Source organism: Lepeophtheirus salmonis, chromosome 2, assembly GCF_016086655.4.
Source record: "Lepeophtheirus salmonis chromosome 2, UVic_Lsal_1.4, whole genome shotgun sequence".
NCBI lineage: Eukaryota > Metazoa > Arthropoda > Copepoda > Siphonostomatoida > Caligidae > Lepeophtheirus > Lepeophtheirus salmonis.
Window position 1 is genome coordinate 21,782,784 of NC_052132.2, and position 19,397 is coordinate 21,802,180.

General features: G+C 30.9%; 3 protein-coding genes across 13 annotated transcripts in view; 2 read left to right on the top strand and 1 right to left on the bottom strand.

Moving 5' to 3' along the window:
- The window catches only part of LOC121132656 (fasciclin-2), a 131,322-nt gene extending 121,684 nt beyond the window's left edge, over window positions 1-9,638 (top strand). For 4 of the 11 annotated variants that reach the window (XM_071886692.1, XM_040728081.2, XM_071886691.1 and 1 more), the window contains 4 exons: window positions 4,623-4,781; window positions 5,997-6,063; window positions 6,870-6,974; window positions 9,390-9,638. In XM_071886692.1, coding sequence (XP_071742793.1) covers window positions 4,623-4,781; window positions 5,997-6,063; window positions 6,870-6,974; window positions 9,390-9,525 — 467 coding nt within the window. In that variant the 3' untranslated portion in view covers window positions 9,526-9,638. Of the gene's footprint in view, window positions 1-4,622; window positions 4,782-5,996; window positions 6,064-6,869; window positions 6,975-8,640; window positions 9,258-9,389 lie in introns of those variants that run through there. The other 7 variants (XM_071886688.1, XM_040728078.2, XM_040728080.2 and 4 more) reach the window with 4 other exon arrangements.
- A 5,259-nt stretch (window positions 9,639-14,897) lies between these two features.
- LOC121132655 (methenyltetrahydrofolate synthase domain-containing protein) lies at window positions 14,898-16,232 on the top strand. Its single transcript, XM_040728077.2, has 2 exons — window positions 14,898-15,475; window positions 15,534-16,232. Exons 1-2 carry the CDS (start codon window positions 15,062-15,064, stop codon window positions 16,128-16,130), a joined length of 1,011 nt encoding a protein of 336 aa, XP_040584011.1. The 5' UTR covers window positions 14,898-15,061; the 3' UTR covers window positions 16,131-16,232.
- Window positions 16,173-19,227, bottom strand: Pgi (glucose-6-phosphate isomerase). Its single transcript, XM_040728076.2, has 9 exons — window positions 19,091-19,227; window positions 18,183-18,549; window positions 17,875-18,090; window positions 17,563-17,802; window positions 17,350-17,489; window positions 17,096-17,282; window positions 16,673-16,801; window positions 16,476-16,618; window positions 16,173-16,418 (listed from the first exon to the last, which is right to left on the bottom strand). The coding sequence occupies exons 1-9, from the start codon at window positions 19,219-19,221 to the stop codon at window positions 16,298-16,300; spliced, it is 1,674 nt and encodes a 557-aa protein (XP_040584010.1). The 5' UTR covers window positions 19,222-19,227; the 3' UTR covers window positions 16,173-16,297.
- Between the last annotated feature and the right edge of the window lie 170 nt (window positions 19,228-19,397).

Below are 19,397 nucleotides of genomic sequence, written 5' to 3' on the forward strand. Positions count from 1 at the left end.
AGTTCTCCCTAATGTATTTCATATACATATTTTTGATCTAAGGAATAAAAATTAAGTGGTATTAATGAAATATTGGAGGAGTGTGCATTTACCATCGAACATGTAGCACTGTTTCTATTTTATTTTGTTATTACTCTCTTATGTATATCATAATTAAAGAGGAGATGAGATCTGTGTAAAGAAAAAACTAAGTACAACGATTATAAAAGGAAAACAGATGATTTATATAATACTAGAAACCTGTAAGGGAAGGCTCAAGCGCACCCGAGTAGAAGAACTGAGAAATTAAAACAATGATATAACATAAGTTTATAAGGCTATTTGTCATATTTTATTAAACAAACAACTATTTATTAGATTCAAACAGTCAAATATATACTTATACCTAAAAAAGAGACTTGTAATAGGCCTTATATTGGAATTATATAATTTAATATAAACTATGATTGATAAATTTAACTAACCTAATTTTTTCCGTAATAATATGACAAATGGTCGACAAACAGCCTATTGAACTTACGTTATGTCATTGTAGTAATTTCTAAATTCTTCTAGACCATTTGTAGTGGGCACTCTTGAACAAGGATTTTTTAAAACAGGCTCACTTTTCTCTTCTATGACGTATTATCCAAAACACTTGTCCTTAAAAATAATAATTACTACATGAAAAATCCAAATCTTATGAAACTGCTGCTGTTGCAATGTATATATTCGCCTTAATGGATTAACAGAAACTGCTGGTCCAGTGAGGAAAATCATGGATGGGAATATTAGCTAAATTTCATTGAGTGTAAAAACTACGCTTGAGAAAATGTCAATAAAAATATGGTTACTTTGAGAGACGAATATAAGCTATTGTGCTTCTTACTCGCTTTTACGTAAGAATTTTTTTTTTAAATAGGGGGAACATTATTAAGATCCTTCATATTTTGCTCTTAGCAATTTAACCAGTATTCACATCCCAACATATAAAATTAGAATCAATTTTGGTATGGACTGATATTAGGAAGAAAGGCTATGAGTAAATAAATTTAACCACTCTAAGACTACAGTTTTAAAAAATTTGGCAATTATTTCCATTTTTATTTTTTGGAAGAAAAATTACAAAATAAGTATTTCATTTTGCAGCCCTTGAAATATATATTTAGTGTAAGGGAGACAAGACGCGGCATTTGTTTAAAAAGTTGACTATTCTTATAAAATAGATAGCTAGCAAATATTAGCATAATATGCATGTAATGGTTTAATATTAAAGAGATCACAAGACTACTGTGAGTTGAATGTTATCATTATAAAGATATGTCTATACATATTTTAACTTTTTATTATTAATATGAAAATAGAACTTTATTGTTACGTCTCATAAATAAAATATATCATTGATGCCTCCATGTTAATGTCTTCATGGGCGTTGATCTAGAAATATTGTTGTTGTTTGTTACATTATTATTTTCTTGAAATACTAAATAAAAGTAGTTTCAAATGAATATTAACATACAAATAACATGCATTTAATCCAGAAAAAGAAATACATATTTTTGTAGGAACGTATATTTTTCACTCCAATTAGTTAATTGATGTATATTGTATAATCTTTCCAGTGTACATATGTATACTTCTACTAACTTGTACTGCTAATATCAATTGACTGGGAAACGTAGTTCTAAAAAATCCCTTGAGAGAAAGTCGTGAAAGAGAGTTATAAAGAAGAGAAGAAAAAAAAGATGGAATTTTATACGCATTACGTATCCATGTTGTAGTATGTACATAATAAATTCAATTATTAATATAAAAAATTGTACAATCATTGATTACTTTCATTGCCTGATCCCAATTCCACTGAGTGTATCAAAATACAGTACCGTAATCACAGTTTAGTTATTGGGGGGCCTCATTCGAGTGACTTTTGATGACTCGCCGTTAATTGGTCAATAATTACCGCTATTGGGGGCCTTTATGTGTACAGTGGAATATTCCATTTTTGGGTTAGTATTTTTTCCCTACGCAAAAACCTTTTCTATCCGGAACAAAAAAAAATATGACTGGCTAGCCTTTCAGGTCAAAATAAATGGAATTTTTGAGTGAAAATTGACCATTTTTAGGCCTCATGTATCTTCCCAAATATATTGCTATGAATCAAGAATTTCATTATTTTAGTTTTGGTATTTGATATTCAGTATCAGTAAAAAATACCTTGACTTTAATAACTTAATAGTTCTATGATACATCTTAATTAGAGGTTTCCCTGTTTATTCAAATAAAATATACCTTCTTTTTGTTTAATTTTTATCACTTCAACTAGAGTTTTGCAGTGTCATCTATATAAACAAACCAAGGTATGTATGTATGTATATATATGTTCAGGGCGCGGGTGCTATGGTAGCGTCTCCTACAGGCTTCGAACTTCACGTGCACCTAGATGGAATAGTTTAGGGGGCTTATCACTGGGCTCTGTGGTGGTCAGAAATACTTTGCCTAGAACTGCATGTTGGCCTGGGGCCAAGTGGGCAGATATTCCATCTTTTTGGAGCACCCAAGGAGAATTGCCAACTATGGATTTGATCCACAGGAGAGCTTTGGTGTCCTGAATTTTGACTTACTCATCAGCCGTCAGCCTGTATCCTATAGGAAACCAAACGGGATTCATGGCCTTTTTGTTGGATGCAGTCAGGCCTTACGTTATCACTAAAGTAGGGTGTTTGGTGCTGGAGATATATTGATGGTCCTCCGCTAAATCCCCAAATGTTACTTCTCCATCATTGTGCCTGTTAAAGACAGGGTCAAGAGTAAAGGTCTTCTCATCAGCAAAGATCACAATGAGTCCACAGGTTCCTTGCTTCCTCCTGCCTGAACAGGGCCTCCTCTCCTGGACACCGCTGATGGGGACTTGTTCATCTTCCTTGCCATGACAGCAATTGAGAAATTCAGCTTCTTCTTGAAGGCCTACACTAACGGTTGACGGAGACGGAGGGTTTATTGCCTGCTCCTGGAGAGTGTCTGAGGTCCTACCTGACATTCAACCTCATTGTAAATCGTCTTCCTCGATGTCCAAGTCTGTCTGCACCCAGATGGCCTTCTGGGACAATCCCACGCAAAGGAGCGCTACGATCTCAATCATCTTCTAATGGTGACGACTAGGACAATGTTTTACTTAGCAATCGACAGCTAATTATTTATTCTACAATATTGTTTTTCGGAACATTGTAAAAAATGAATCTTAACAAATAATTCTAATGTATTTTTGATGTAGTACAATAATTAATATCCTACTATTGGTGTTTTGAAACTAACCAAAAGTAGGATACTTGATACAACAGGATGAGATATATTACAGGATAGGAGGAGACATGATACAGGGTAGGATGATACATGTTACAACAGGAAATGTAAAAACAGCCATTTGTTATATTCAAAAATTTATTTTACTTTTTATAACAGTTTGACAAGATAAAAGAAATACTTATAATTAGATACATAAGATAAACAAATAAAACATTCACAGAAATAGAGCATAGTTAATAATTAAAAAAAATAAATTTTCCACTATTTACAGTTATTGATAATTAAACTATAACATGAAAGTGCACTACAAAAAACATTATTAAATAAAATATATACATATATGTATATATAGTAAAAATAAGATGTAACAAGTATCCTCCATAGTGTTAGATAATGAAGGATAAAAATAAATGAAGTGAACTGAACATTGAAATTAATTATATATTACAAGCATGTTAAATAAACAACATGCTAGAATATGACATTTAATAAAATAAAATTGAAACCACATGTTTTATTATAGAAATATATCTCAACAAACACTTATCTAAAATGTTGACTTATTTCAATATCGGAATTCTCTATTCAAGGTTTTAAGTTGATTTGAGAAACAAGAAAATACATTCAATTGTATAAGAACAGGGTGGTTAAATAACTTTACATTTTAAAATTATTGGAAGTGTAACATGTTACGTCCGTAGCAAGTATCCTCACTCTCCCCTACATCATAATTCATATGCATTTACAGTAGATTTTAAGATTAGTGTAAAATATACATACACTGCTATGTTAAAATGAATTTGGTTAAGTGCTCTAAAAATTAAAGTACTCAGCAGTCATCCCAACATATGTAACAGTTTTCTCAAATTTTTATTATAATTTTTTCATTTTTGAGGCGAAATTACATATAAATAATAAATATAAGTTTTGAGTAGTTTCGTGAAAGTGTGCACATGAAAAACAAAGAGTAACATGAGGATTTTCTTCTAAATTTTTAAAAATATGTATTTTATCCGACGCCTAATTTCTCCAAGCAATGCTGGTTACTACTGCAAGTGTTAAATAAAACAGGCCAACCAAAGAGAGAGGGCCTTAAACTTTGTCAAAGTCAGTTTTTTTATTGTACCTCAGCAGAAAACGATTTAAGCAGGGGTGGATATTAATCCAAAAACCGGAAAATCTAATGTAAATATAATACAAGTAGTTATTTGGATAACAAATTATTGAAAGAATCAAATAATATTTATTTAAAGTTTCTAAATCCCTTGGAATATTCAAATGCACATGTATATACACATAAACATAATAGTTTTACCAATTTGTTTTAATTTATTTTCTAGGTACAAATGACAGTCTCCCTGATCCTGGATTTTACGATCGAACAGGAGACGATGAGTTCCCAGTAAGGAGCTTTATCTTAATTATTATTGCATTATTACTTCTGGGATTTGTGTGTTTCATACTAGTGGATTTTGCACTCTGTAAAACACGGAAAAAGGGTACGTTATACATATTTTCAGTATTATTTTTCTGTCAAAGTGATTTTCACTTAGTGTATAAAAATGTACTTGCACAAGAACATTCTTCGACAAATTCTCACAATACAGGGCCGGTCTTAAGTTTTTCCGGGCCCTATGCAAAACAGAATCTCAATCTTGGTAGAGATAAGGGTAATTTCCCCGGGCCCGGTTTTAGAGTAAGTGGTCCTCAGTTAAAGAGAAATTTCGAATCTTATTTTTCTAGAATATAAAGTGCAGGACCATTTAACTTTTTTTTAGAAAATATAAATTTTTCTATTTATTCAACTGAGCTTTTTTTTATTTAAAAAATCGACCCTGTACATGACCTATGGTAAAATAGGCCCACAGCAGCCGCATATATTGTTTAACGCTGGCCATATCACACTATAATATACAAGTTATAGTCTTTCTTATCGGGTATTTTTTGTTGCAAATTAGTTCAACTACAACTGATAGGTGTCATTTTCCAAGGTGAATCACTTAATTATAAAATGTAGGGGCCAACAAAGAGTAGATTTTCATAACTTAACGAATATTTTCTATAAAATGTTATTTGAAAATAAAATAAAATAAAAAATAAACATAAAAAGGGCTAAAAATTTGAAATTAATTTAAATTATAAAAAAGAAAAGATTCCTGTAAATTTATCATAGTAAAAATGATAAAACTGGCTCTGCTTTGTTTAGATGTTATCTTCAAAATTTCAGGTATTTCATTGTTGTTATGATAATTGCTCTTGAAAGATAAAAAAATTGCATTTTCTTGTCATAATCGACCATTTTAGGACGTCTCGTACTAACCCAAAATTTAAAGCTATGTGTCGAATATCGTAATCTTAATGTTTTATTCATTTTAGTCTATATAAAAACTATAGATCCTCTTGGCTTCAAAAATCTAAGGTATCTAAGAAGCGTATCATTATACAATAGCTGCTAATTTGTTAAATGGGATATTTTGAGCTGTTTTATTTTTCCATTAAATTAGCGAGTTTTTTACTTGAACCAATTAATATTAAATATATCTCAGATATTTTTTCGCAAAGGAATTATATATGTAAATATTTAATTAAACCTTGCTAATTATGTTGACACTATATAACTTTAATGAATAAAATACAAAAAAAAATCCAAGATTAATTAGTCTTTTAGTAGATGAATTGAATTGCTTAACTTTATATTTACTCCAATTTTTTAGGCTTCATGTTTAAACTATCGCGAAGATTGAAGAAATCCAGAAAATATGAGGGCATCTCATCTGAGAGGTATTTGTATTTTAAATAAATATAGAGTATATGATATCTACTGCAATCAGTTGTATAAGGGAAAGTTAGGGTTGCAATATCTACTGTCACCAAAACATCAAATTAAGATATGTAATTATTAAAATGACCTTTTTTTCCATGGTAACCATAGTGAATCTTGAGTATGAGCCCCTGATTTTCAGTTACACCACTAGTTATCACACAAATCATATTAGTTATATCACTATATTCTATTTAACTAACTCGATTGATTAATTACATTTTAAAATAAGTATTTCCGACCTAATTTTTTTTAGGCGTTATTATATAAAAACGGCCAGTTTATATTTCAAGTATTTTGATTTTCTTTAAAATTGCTATTTTTCATTTCAATTTGGAGCGATGAAAAAAAGCGACTTAGCTCCAATGCACTCGGGATAAGTTATTCTCTTGAACTCAATGTGCGTAGTTTTGATTCCCGGTCGCTCCTTGTGAAGAAAATATAAATTATGTATATAGACTTCAAGGACAATTCATTGGTGTTATGGAGTAATTGTAATACTAAAATTTTAATTTAAACTTAATAAGAGCAACTCCACCTGATGAATTACAGAAACATTATAGAATTTGAGAAAATTGAGCAAATATTTTTCAGATAAAAATATCCTGGTAATTTTTGATCTGACAGAGATGCACTTTGATTGTATATTTCAAAAACAGGAATTGCTCAAAATTCATAATTTTGGCATATTTTTGAAAAAAATTGTCAATTGGATCGGAAAGACTTAAGTAGGATAATATATTCATGAGCAACTTTTATAATTTAGGAAACAATTAAATCCTAATCGTTCATCTGCGCACTTGACTCACCCGTCTTCTACAACAACGCCCAATCGGCCAATGCAGAGGACTGAAAGCAGAGCACAAAACGGGTAAGTTATCTTTTAGCAATAAGAATGTTTATATGGATACTGTATATATCTATGTGCGTGATTGTATAGTATATATCGAGCGTTTTCACTGACGTCAAAAGATCTATATTTATTGAAGGGGGTGCCATCTTGGGGCTCATAGTTGGTATTTTTACTGAATAAAATGGTCAAATTTCCAAGAAATCTTGAAGTAATTCATCTATGGCATAAAAATAACAAAAAGCTAGTCCCCTATATTGAATATAACTTGATACCAAGGGATATTTGTAATAAAATCTAATTACTAGGTACAGGGTGGTCCAGATACCTAAGGGGGAAAGTGTTATAAGGAACGAAATAGATGGGGTAAAACAATCATTTTTTTCTTATTTGAAAGCTACAATTGAAGATATTAAATTAATCATAATGAAATCTCTTGATAATCTCGGCCACATGATAACAGAAGCTTTGCAGTCCCGGTGATCTCGTGCAGATCCTGCTTTGCCATTTTAGAAGTAATGGACTTCTTCTAAGCTTCCACATACGAATGATACTTGGGACGGGCCTTATGCTTGACCATCCCCTAGAGATAGAAATCGTGTGGGGTGTTTACAGGCCAAAAATTCGGACTCCAAAAGTGAGGACATTTTGTTGTCAAAGACATCCTGCATTTTTTTGGCCTAGTGGGCCGGTGTACTGTCTTATTGGAAGGTGTTATTTCTTATTTGGGCTACTCCATCCATCCAGAGAATGTAAATTAAAAGTACAAAACCAGAACGAGTGCAATGACAAAGCTGGATCCACACGAGGTCACCCGGACCTTCCAAAGCGTCAGGCACCGTGTGGCTGAGGTTATCAAGAAAGGCAGATCTCCTTATAAATAATTAAATTTCATTAAATATGGCTTTCAAATAATAAAAAAATATGGTTCTAACCCATCTAGTTTGTTTGTTATAAGCCTCGAAAGAGTTTCCCAATTTATCTGGAACATCTTGTACACAAAATCCCTTTGAAATGTGTAGATTTTCACAACTAATTTCGTTTTAGATCGATTAGGGACAAAAAAATTATATTCATTAGAAAAAAATATCTTATCCTAAGTCGTTTAATTTGTCAGCCCCATTTTTATATCAAAATACACAGCAGTAGTTAATTTTCTTTATTTTTTATGAAAATATAGTATTTATTCTTATAAATTTGATTAAAGATAGGAATCCAAGATGGCCACATCAACAATACTAGCACTAGGTGAAAAAGCTCGAATTGGTTATTATAATTTTCCAAATTAGTTGTCAAAAAATATCAATCTTTTAAATGGTTTAAGCCATTTTAAAAGCTTTTAAATAAAGTAATTAAATACATAGGTATATATGATGTTTAATTTTTTCTAGGCATTACCTTTGATTTGTGATCAGTGATTAATGAGTATTTTCATATATAATTAGAAATATATAAAAATGCTATATATATATATGCATATTCAGCATTTTTCCAAATTGCGTTTTTATGTATGGGATCGTCCATTGTATTTAATATGCTTTCTCTCTTCATAAAATCAATTTATTTGATTCGGGATTTTGTCTTGCTCTACGGGAGTCCTGTGTTCCAGAGTGTATATTGTAAAAACATTTATTAAATATGAAAATAAAGATTACTAATGCATATAACTATTATTTTAACATCTTAGAACTGAAGAAGCTCCAGAGATCATCTCTCATTATGCTCAGTTGAGATCTAAGCCAGCACCTACGAAAATGAGTCCATCTCATCATTATTCCATGCCTGCTTTAGACCTTTCAGATGATGATAATCACTATGAAACTCCAAATCATATCATGCAAAAATGTAGGATGTATGAATCTGCATGGATGCTGAACGAAAATAAAAGATCTAAGGTGACTGATATAACCAAGAAGGACTCTCGCCAAACCCTTGTGATTACGTTAAATATGTCTCCTAAAAAGACTAGAAAAGAATATAAAAGAGACTCGATGGATTTGAAAAATTTGACACGATCATCACGGAGACTAGCTCATGCTAGCAATCAGGATTTGATATATGCCAACATTTAATGACAAGTGTTGACATTCATTATCATAAGAAATACATACTCTTTATAATTAATTTTGATGTTAATACAATAAGGTGCTAATATAGGTTTTATACTTGAATTCATAAATGATATAAAAACGTTTCAGGACCACTCAGTATAAATAAACTTTTCTCTTAACACATACTAATTTAGAATATGCTTCATTGAATTTCTTTATGAACTACAATTGAAAATATATTCGTACAATTCTACTATTGAGTAAAGTTTTACATATGTACAAATACTAAATAAATTTTTAATTTTACTTTAAAATACTTTTTTATATATAACAACAGATTTTTGAACTGTTAAAAAGACCTTTTAATTTATTTTTTACATTATAGATTATCTGAACAAGAGACATCCTCCTCCTCAGAGTGGAACAAGAGTCGTGTTAGACCTCCTCCACCAATTCCTCCTCGAGCGAATAAGACAATAACAGTTGGACGATCTAAACGTGGAATTGAATCCATACTTTGAAATTTGAGGCTCAAAGTAAATCCTTTTAATTTGTTCCAATTTTTGTGTGCTTTCAAAAAAGAAGAAATTGCTTGAAAATATGGATTGGATACTTTAAAATTAAAGAAAATAAATAATATATATATAAATTTATATATACATTAGGGGAACAAAGTCTTCGGACCATGTCATGTCTAATTTAAATCGTGTTTAGCTACAGTTTACCATAAAAAGAGATGCGAGTCTTTATTCTGTATCATGATCTCTAAAAATTATCAACATATAAATTATATGAATATACCAGTTGTAAACTATTAAATCTTAATAATAATAATTTATTTAATAAAAGAATAATTAAATGTTTTTTACTAAATGAAATATTTACTCAATGAATGTTCAGACTGAGATACCCCATGTAACATGGGCCATGTTCCATGCTCTAAAATATTAATGATATACTTTTCACCGGAACTATTTCATGAGATAAGAAGTAATTTTATTTATTTTTTCCAAAATTGTTACATGACTGTAAAATAATTGGATTATTCGATATGACCACCCTCAGCATTAATAACGGCCTCTAAACTCCTTCTGAAGCCTTGGCCCACCTTGGTGATATAGTCTTCCGGCATTGTATTCCAGGCTGAGATGACGGATGCATCCAGGGATGATGTTGAGCTTTGTGATTTGTATAGAGTACTGGAGTTTGAACCCCGATCTATTCTAAAAAGTTTTTCATCAGAAGACAACATTGTTGGCGTTCCAGCCTTGAGCATGATGAGGAGTAGTCTTGATCTCGTGAGCTTTTTTGCTTTTGTTGAGTCATAGATGAAACACTTCTTTCTTCTATCCCTTGACTTCATCCACATGTCCTCATGAACGATTCTATGGACTGTATTTTAGGTTAAGGACATGGGTTTTGCAATACCACGAATGGATCTGATGGATTTCCATTGATCCGAGCTTTGACAGCTAAAATTTTAGTCTATGTTCGAACTGACTTTTTCCTATCAGATCTTTTTTTCCTTTGGACTATCCCACGCTCCTCACATCGTTCTTTGATTACAAAGATTGTCTTTCTGCACATCCCCACAGTCTTAAAGATCTCAGTTACCGTCATTCTGCAAGATGACATGTCGACAACAATTTGGCGTTTCACGTCCATGTCGTCGAGAATATTTTTTTTCAAAGAGTAGTCAACAAAAATCTTACCTTTTTCCTACATACCTAGATATTTAGAAGAATATTATTGTAGGGAACAGGCCCCCCCCAAACAAACTACCTCCTGGCCTTTAATAAATGGCCAAATTAATAAATGGTTGTTTGGAGCAGTTGTTGAGCAATAAAAATTTCAAGTTCGAATCGGAAAGTAATTTTTGGAGCGGTTGTTGAGCAATAAAACTTTCAAGTTCGAATCGGAAAGTAATTATGAGTTCTGTAAAGTATCAAAATTTTAATACTAAAATACATAAAATTTTCAATTAATATTGATACTTAGCCTGAACCATAGAAATGATATATAAGATACAATTAATATTTATAATAATGCCTAATCTAATTTCCTTAATCCCATGACAAAAAGTTGGTAAAACATTGAGTTTTAGTAGGTTATTTATACGACGAATTTGAGGATTGATTATATTTAACGAGTAAACACAAGATGTTATAATAAATGTCTGAGAAGGATTTTGGGATAATCCCTTAAATCTGGTGAAATAAAGTGATGAATATCCAAAATAAATAGGTTAGTTATATCTAATTTTTAATATATGTGTTTCAACTTCACAAAAATCAAATAGAATTATTCAAAATCTTCTCAAGTAATATCAACGGCATATTTGTAATGAAAAGATTCAAAATACTGACTTAGATGAATATAATTATTACCTTGTATTTGATGAGATATATTAATTAATAATAATACGTATCACTAATATTTATGTCATTAAGTTAAATCAAGGACTCTTTGGTTAAATTAATAATTACGTTTGTATGGGTGTTAAAAGGTTAGATGTTTGGTCGTATAGTTGCTATTTATTGTAATAACCATAGGGGCTGAAATACTGGTGTAGATAGTCTGGCGATGAAAGGCTTAGGAATAAAAGGAGGTAATTGAGTGGGGGTAAAGGACGGGGGGGTGAGAGTACTACATTCCAATGGAGCATGTCATCACAGCCGATTTAGTATTAAATTCATTGATTGAATTCATACATAATTAAGACTAAAATGCTTTTTAGTTTTTAAAAATAAATATACTTTAAAAATAAAAATCTATGAAGAAATTATTTATATTTCGAAATTATAAAAAAATACATAAATCACTTCAAATCTTGCAATAAAAATAAATTGGACTAGAATCAAATCTGATGTTTAATCACTTAAAAAGTTAACAGAAAAAATGAGGCAGCTTTCTTATTTTTCTAGCTAATTTTTTTTTCTCCGGCTCTTATTTAATTTATTAATATATTTTAGTTGAATAATTGTTCAAGTATGTATAAATTTTTAGATAATTTCATGAGGTGCACTATGAATAATTTTTATCAGGTTATCCATAACAAATGGTTTAGTATCTACACAGTTGCCGTGGAATTGATTAAATTATTATTCCATTTTCTTTGAAAGTTTATCAATTATGTAGATGGTTGAATTAATCCCCCTCTTCATAGAGTTTGTAGCCATGGATTAGGGGAAACATTAAGATATGAAGTTTTGATCCCCAATGTTGGGAATTTGGTGAGGAGATTTTTGGACACATACCCCACAACGTATATAAATATATCTTCATGACCGTTGTTTTGTTGGGAATATTTGCAAAATCTCCTATATTGTAGTTTCTATTTTCATCTTCACTAACAGATCCCGGGTCCTTGTGTTTTGTAAAAATCAAAATCTTCAATGTCTTTGAAAGTTTCCTCTGTTATAGATTCATGATTTTCTCTTAAATCTTTTTCATCTAGTTGTGACTTGTTGAATCATGGAATGAGAGTAATCGTCATTTTGAAAATTAAGTGAAGCATTTTCAACAATAATCTTTGCAGAGCCACTGATTACAATAATACGAAATCCATCTATTGATTCTACAACATTAGGATGAGAGTTAGTTCATCCAATATATCTTATTCTGGAAAAAAAGTTTTCAATGCAATCCTGATTGAGGCGAGATGTCAATACATAGGGAAGCTGAATTTCCTTTTTTAAATCTTCATACAACCCTATCATCAACTTTGATGGAATAATTAGGCCTTTTTCGTAAGTCTTTAAGATAGATTACTCGGATAAGATAATTTCGTTGCTGTGATTCCTTTTAATTTGTTCCATTTTTCCTACAACATTTATCATCGAAATAAAAATTCCCTTTATCTCTTCCACATTAACCCCATAACCACATCCAAAAGTCAAGTTCGATTAAATCAGCAAATTTCTGTTTAGATTGATCCTGCTCATTTAAAAGTCGAATGGCACTAGCTGTTGTATGACTAAATAATTCAGCGGCTGCCCGAACCCGTTGTCTGGCATTTTCAACTACATTTAAATTATCAGAACTTAATGTAAGACATATTTGAAGCTCCTCGTTATCCTCATCTAATATTTTTCTAATTGTCTCAATTAAAGTTAGAGTTCCATCCTCTAATTGTGTAGTGTACTGCAAACACTACCCAAAAGAAGGAAGTAACGGACCGGAGCAAAGGCAATGAGAAGACCTTCAGATTGGGGTACAATCATACACTAAATAAATTTTCTGTAAGGGATTAGTACTAAAAAGAATGTACATAGACAAAACTACTAAAATGTATAAACATGTAAAATCTACTTAATAAAAGGTACATTACTATCATTTAAAACAAATCCCTACGTCATTAGATAAAAGTAAATAAAAGGCAATACATAACAATTTGAAAGCCCTGAACAATGAAATGATTTCTCATTAACTTTAGTAAGTGAGGGATATCTGCAAACGCATATATACGTTTATCTTTGTTGAATGTATTGGAAAAGTATGTTTTATAAGTAGATAATCAGAATTTTGACCAAAGACTGATATTTTTTGGTCCCATATCGGAAACTATTCCAATAACACAAATCTTATTATTTGTCAATTATAAAATACATTGAAAAGTAGCTCTCTTATTACAGGACAATCATAATCAAAGAAAATTGGTTGCTTCGAAGGAGTTATCAATCCACTATTGAATATAACCTGAATACGAGAGTAGTAGTATTTATCTGCAAAAAAAAATATCGTATCAAAATATTATCGATACAAATTTTCATGATATCTGGAAAAATCATCGGATTTTTTTTTCAATGAATAGTAAAATTGAATATATTACTAATTATAGTAAAAATATTTTTTTAATGGTCGTAATACCAGTAAATATATTGTACTACTTGACTATACTTTTTATTAATTTAATCAATTGTTACTGAACGTCATTGAAGCAAATTTAAAAAAAAACAATATATACCTAAGTACATATTTATATATTGTTATTTATAGTAAGTCATGGATTACTTTACTAATTCATGGTTCAGTATACACGACAGCAAAATGCAAAAATACCAACAAACTTAACAACTTTTTTGACTCAATCTCTAGAAATGTTGAATTTGTGTTCCAATATGAAGAGTTCCACATACATTCTGCTACGATAAAAAATAATTTTTTAAGTAGATATATTAAAATAATACTTAGTCATACGACTTTATAAGCCGTTTTATTCCAGACCTTTAATATTATACATAGATTTAACTGATTGGAATATCAAATATATATACAAAGAGGTATACCAAATAAATTATTAATAATAATTTATTATAAATCTAAAAGCAAGAAACTATTTCTTTGCGTTTTTCAATATATTTCATGATATGATAACTGTTTTGTTGGTTATATAAATGTTCAGGCGTCGATTATTGAATCACACCGATACACAATGAATCCCTGGATTTCTAAAATGGAACTTCTTATTCCTTGACATCGTTATGGATAGATAAGCTGGACGTAAAGTATATAATTTAATCAATGAACCACTTAAATAAATACATTTACAATTGATAAATAAGAAAATGTCATTAATATGCTATGAAATTGTGAAGGATCTAATATTTTTTTTCAACATTTATGTTAGAAAACATTTAAACATATCTAATTTGATTTTGAGTTGTATACATTAAGTCAATCCATGATTTTTTGCTCATGAAATTCTTTTTAGGTTTTCAAATATTATTCCAAAATGAAAGGGTTGATTAAAATACAACGTGAAGTTGATATAAAACTACTACTACGACAAATATAAAATAGAATTATAATTGTACAAAGTTCATATAAGTTTACCAATTTATTATCAATAATGATGTATTTTCACCATAACAGGTTGCGTGATTGTCAGGTTGCGTGATCCTAGTCAAGGTACTTAATCCGATAATTTCAACTTACGCGTAAGTTGCATCTTTTTTTTGTGTTAAAATTTTTATAATTTGCTGGAGATACATCTTATACCACGTGACTTATTTGGATTACTTTATTGAATTACTGATATTAGTCGTATTTTGGACGATGGCACAAAGTAAAAACAGTGAAATCCTTTCTAAAAAATTGCATCAAATCGATTCAAACTTTGAGGACTTTGTTAATGCCTATGGATCCATAACAATTGAAGAAAAAAAAATTAAGGAAACCAAAGCTCCTTCGTCTCGGTCAGAGTCACGCAAAAGAAATGGAAGTAAATTTAGGAGACCTCGGAACGAAACTCAAGAGAATGACACTTCCTCAGGAAAGAGTCCACGTTGTAGCAAAGAGCTTAATGAGTCCGATTCGAAAGAATGTATAAAAAACTGGACTAGAGAATGGATATGGTATTTCATGGAAAATAATGATTCCTCTTTGTACATTTTTCCTCGTCCCATCTTGGGGAAAATTCCTAACTTTTTATATTCGAAGGACGCGGCGAGGTTGCTGACGAGGCTAAAGGTAATTATGAAGAAGCTTTGATTTAATTTTTATGCTAATATTTGCGTTTTTTATAAAGGAATTCAAAGACGCTAGTATCATTAAAGTTGATTCTTCTATGTCCCTCATGCCTCTGAGAGAATTCGTCCTACAAAATAAGGAGTTTTTATATTCCAATGTTAGAAACCTTGTCAGAAGGGATTTTTTATATTGTATAAACTCCATAGATTTAAAGAACAAAAGAGATTTTGCAATTGCTTCAACAAAAAAAGGATTGATAACTTATGGAAAACCTATAAGGATTGGTTTAAAGAGTCTCATTAGAAAAATTGACATCTTTGTTGTGGGATCTGTTGCTGTCTGTAGGAATGGTGTTCGTTTAGGAACTGGGAAAGGCATTACAGATATTGAGTGGGGCATTTTGTATGATGCTGGAGCAGTAGATGAAAAAACCATAGTCGTCACAGTGGTGGCTGATGATCAAGTTGTTGGGGATGACGTTTTACCAAGTTGGGTTCAAAATGAGCATGACTTGCCAGTTGATATAATAATCACACCAACTAAAGTATTGAAAGTTGTTCCGAAACTAAAAAAACCTTGTTGTGGGATATTGGTAAATCTTCTAACAGACGAAATGAAAGAAACAATTCCGAGCTTGAAATTTTATGATTTCTAGTTTCAATTTATGTATTACTGAGAAAAATTATTTGTGTCAGTATTTATGGATGAATGGTGTATTTCCTGAACAGATGGAAATAAATAATATATTTATAATGTATTATATTTAATTATGTTATTAAGTGCATTATAATGTTCAAAAAACCGTGCAAACATTCATGTTTCTTAATGGGTTTTGACGAAATTGATCAATCCATTAGTGGAAGCATCGTGGGAAGTGGTGACACAGGACTTATCCTTGAGTTCTGGTTCAATTGCTTTGGCTAATTGTTTTCCAAGTTCAACACTGCACAAAGTGAAAAAGTAGTTAAATTTCATATAAATGTTTACTCAATTAGTTTACCCCCATTGATCATAAGAATTAATGTCCCAAATGACACCTTGTACAAATATTTTGTGTTCATAAGTTGCAATTAGAGCTCCCAAAGTAAATGGAGATATATTTTCTACCATTATAGAATTGGTTGGACGATTTCCTTCAAAAACCTGAAAGTGGTTAATAAAATCATCTTTAAAATATATATATATATATTTGAATACTTTATGAGGCTTGATTTTTTCTATTGACTCTGCTGGCATTCCTGCTGCCTGTAATTCCTTTTCAACTTCTTGAAGAGTCTTTCCCTTCATTAATGCTTCAGTTTGGGCAAGAAAATTACTAAGAAGAATCTGAAAATAGGAATATACATAATAATGTCCGCACACTAATACTTGAGTACCGGTTACAGTACCAAAATTAGTATCGATACTTTTTGACTAAAAATATAAAAAAAACATGTCAGGGCAATTAACATACACCGGTTTCAACATCAATAAGTATAGATCGTTTTAAAAGTATCATTACCATGATATTACCATTTACTAGATTTGGAAACCCAGTATTTTGAACAACACTATTACATAATAAATTCGAATCCATAATTGTTTTTAAACATCGGATCTCCAAACCATAATTTAACTTACTCTATGATGTAAACCATCTCTAAGAGATTCGTTATGGGAATGGACTGGAGCGATAAAATCGCATGGTATTACACGAGTCCCCTGGTGAATGAGTTGATAAAATGCATGTTGGCCATTAGTTCCTGGTTCCCCCCATACAATGGGACCAGTTGGGTAGTTTACCTTCGATCCAGAACGGGTAATGTATCTAATAATGATTATCAATAATATAACGTTAGAACAGACAATAGAGAGAAAAAAAGATAGGTACTTACTTTCCATTAGACTCCATATCTCCTTGTTGGAAATAAGCAGCAAACCGATGTAAATATTGATCGTATGGAAGAAGAGCATGTGTTTCGGCACCAAAAAAGTCCCCATACCATATTCCTAATAAGGCCATCAATACTGGTACCTGAGTAAGGAATAAAAGGGCAAACCAAGTTTATGGATCAAATAATAATATGTATCCAAAAAGAAACTTTTACGTTCTTGTCCAAATCTGTTGTTTGGAAGTGTTTGTCCATATAATGAGCTCCACTTAAAAGCTTTTCAAAATTTTCGAAGCCAATATGAACAGCAATTGACAAGCCAATAGCCGACCACAAGGAATAACGTCCACCAACCCAATCCCAAAACTCAAACATATTCTTTTCATCAATCCCAAAATCTTTCACTTTGGGGCCGTTGGTTGAAAGAGCGACGAAGTGTTTAGCAACTGCAGAAGGCTAAGAGAGTAATAAAAATTGTACATTATCTATAAATAGAACATACAATTGAAATATAAATGAATTACATACATCTTTTGCCACATTTAAAAACCATTCCTTGGCTGTAGTTGCGTTTGTAATAGTTTCTTGAGTTGTAAAGGTTTTAGATGCGATAATAAAAAGTGTAGTTTCAGGATTCACTTTCTTAAGAGTAGTAGCCATATGAGTTCCATCAATATTAGAAACAAAATGAACGTTAGGTCCAACTTGATAAGGCTTAAGAGCTTCAGTAACCATTAAAGGACCCTAAAAGTTCATCATAATTATTTAAAAAAATAATATATTAAATGTTTAAATATCATTAGAAATAATTCTTATAATATCTACAAAATCATTACCAAATCAGATCCTCCGATTCCTATATTAACGACGTCAGTAACTGTTTTCCCTGAGAATCCTTTCCATTCTCCCCCAATCACTTGAGAGCAAAACTCTTTCATATGATCTAAAACAGCATTGACACTGGGCATTACATCTTTGTTATTCACCGTAATGGGTGTGTTAGACCGATTACGAAGAGCCACGTGAAGAACAGCTCGGTCTTCTGTGAAGTTAATTTTATCTCCAGAGAAAAGGGCATGACGAGCTTGTTCGACAGATCTAGACTTTGCAAGATCTATCAACAATTTTAAAGTTGCATCATCCACACGATTTTTTGAAAAGTCATAAATAATTTCCCCATCTTCAGGCGTAACAAGTACATGACTAGAAACAAAATTCATATATTTTTATTAAATGTTCAGAAAATATAATAGGTATATATAACATAACTGTACCTATGTACCTGGGTTTTTTGGTGAATCTACTATGCCATTAAATATGTACTGTATTTGGAATGTCTTATTTAATAAGAATTTTATATCTTAAGTCTAGACTTTTATAAATAGAAAAGACAGGAAAATAACAGGTACTCAGCTTATCTTTTTTTATATAAAAGAAGTTACACCCATCGCCAATTGTAACCTAATGCAGGACGATAAAAATGAAGGAACATTCATAATTTCAAGCATTATGTTACTTTTTAGTATAACAAGAAATTCCTGAAATGCATCTCTGGTTGAGTACACAGATTTTCCTTTCTTACACAATTAATATTATAATTACATCCAATAAAAAGCAAGCTTAAATGATAAAACTAGTATAGCATTTAATTAAATCCCCCTGAGATAACCCAATTAGCTCATAGGCATAAATTATAATAAAAATAAGAGAAGTGTCATATGATTGAAAAGTCCTGATTACAAACCTATATTTATTGAACCGTTCAGAATCCTCTTTAAATAAAGATGCAATGTTCAAATTATTTCCATTAGAATCAAAATAATTTTGAAGGGCCTTGAAGGCTGAGTCTTCACGCAAAGGTCCTTTTCCATCCATGTTTCTAGTATGTATATACTTTAAGTGTTAAATTTCTCAGATATTGATTGATTGCGTCACCCACACAGTAAGAAGTTTCTAACCGAATGATATTTTTACAAGACTATAATATGAACTATTTTATTATAGTGCTCATTCAAGGACGGAAAGCCCGTGCTCTTTACTTCGCCTGCACT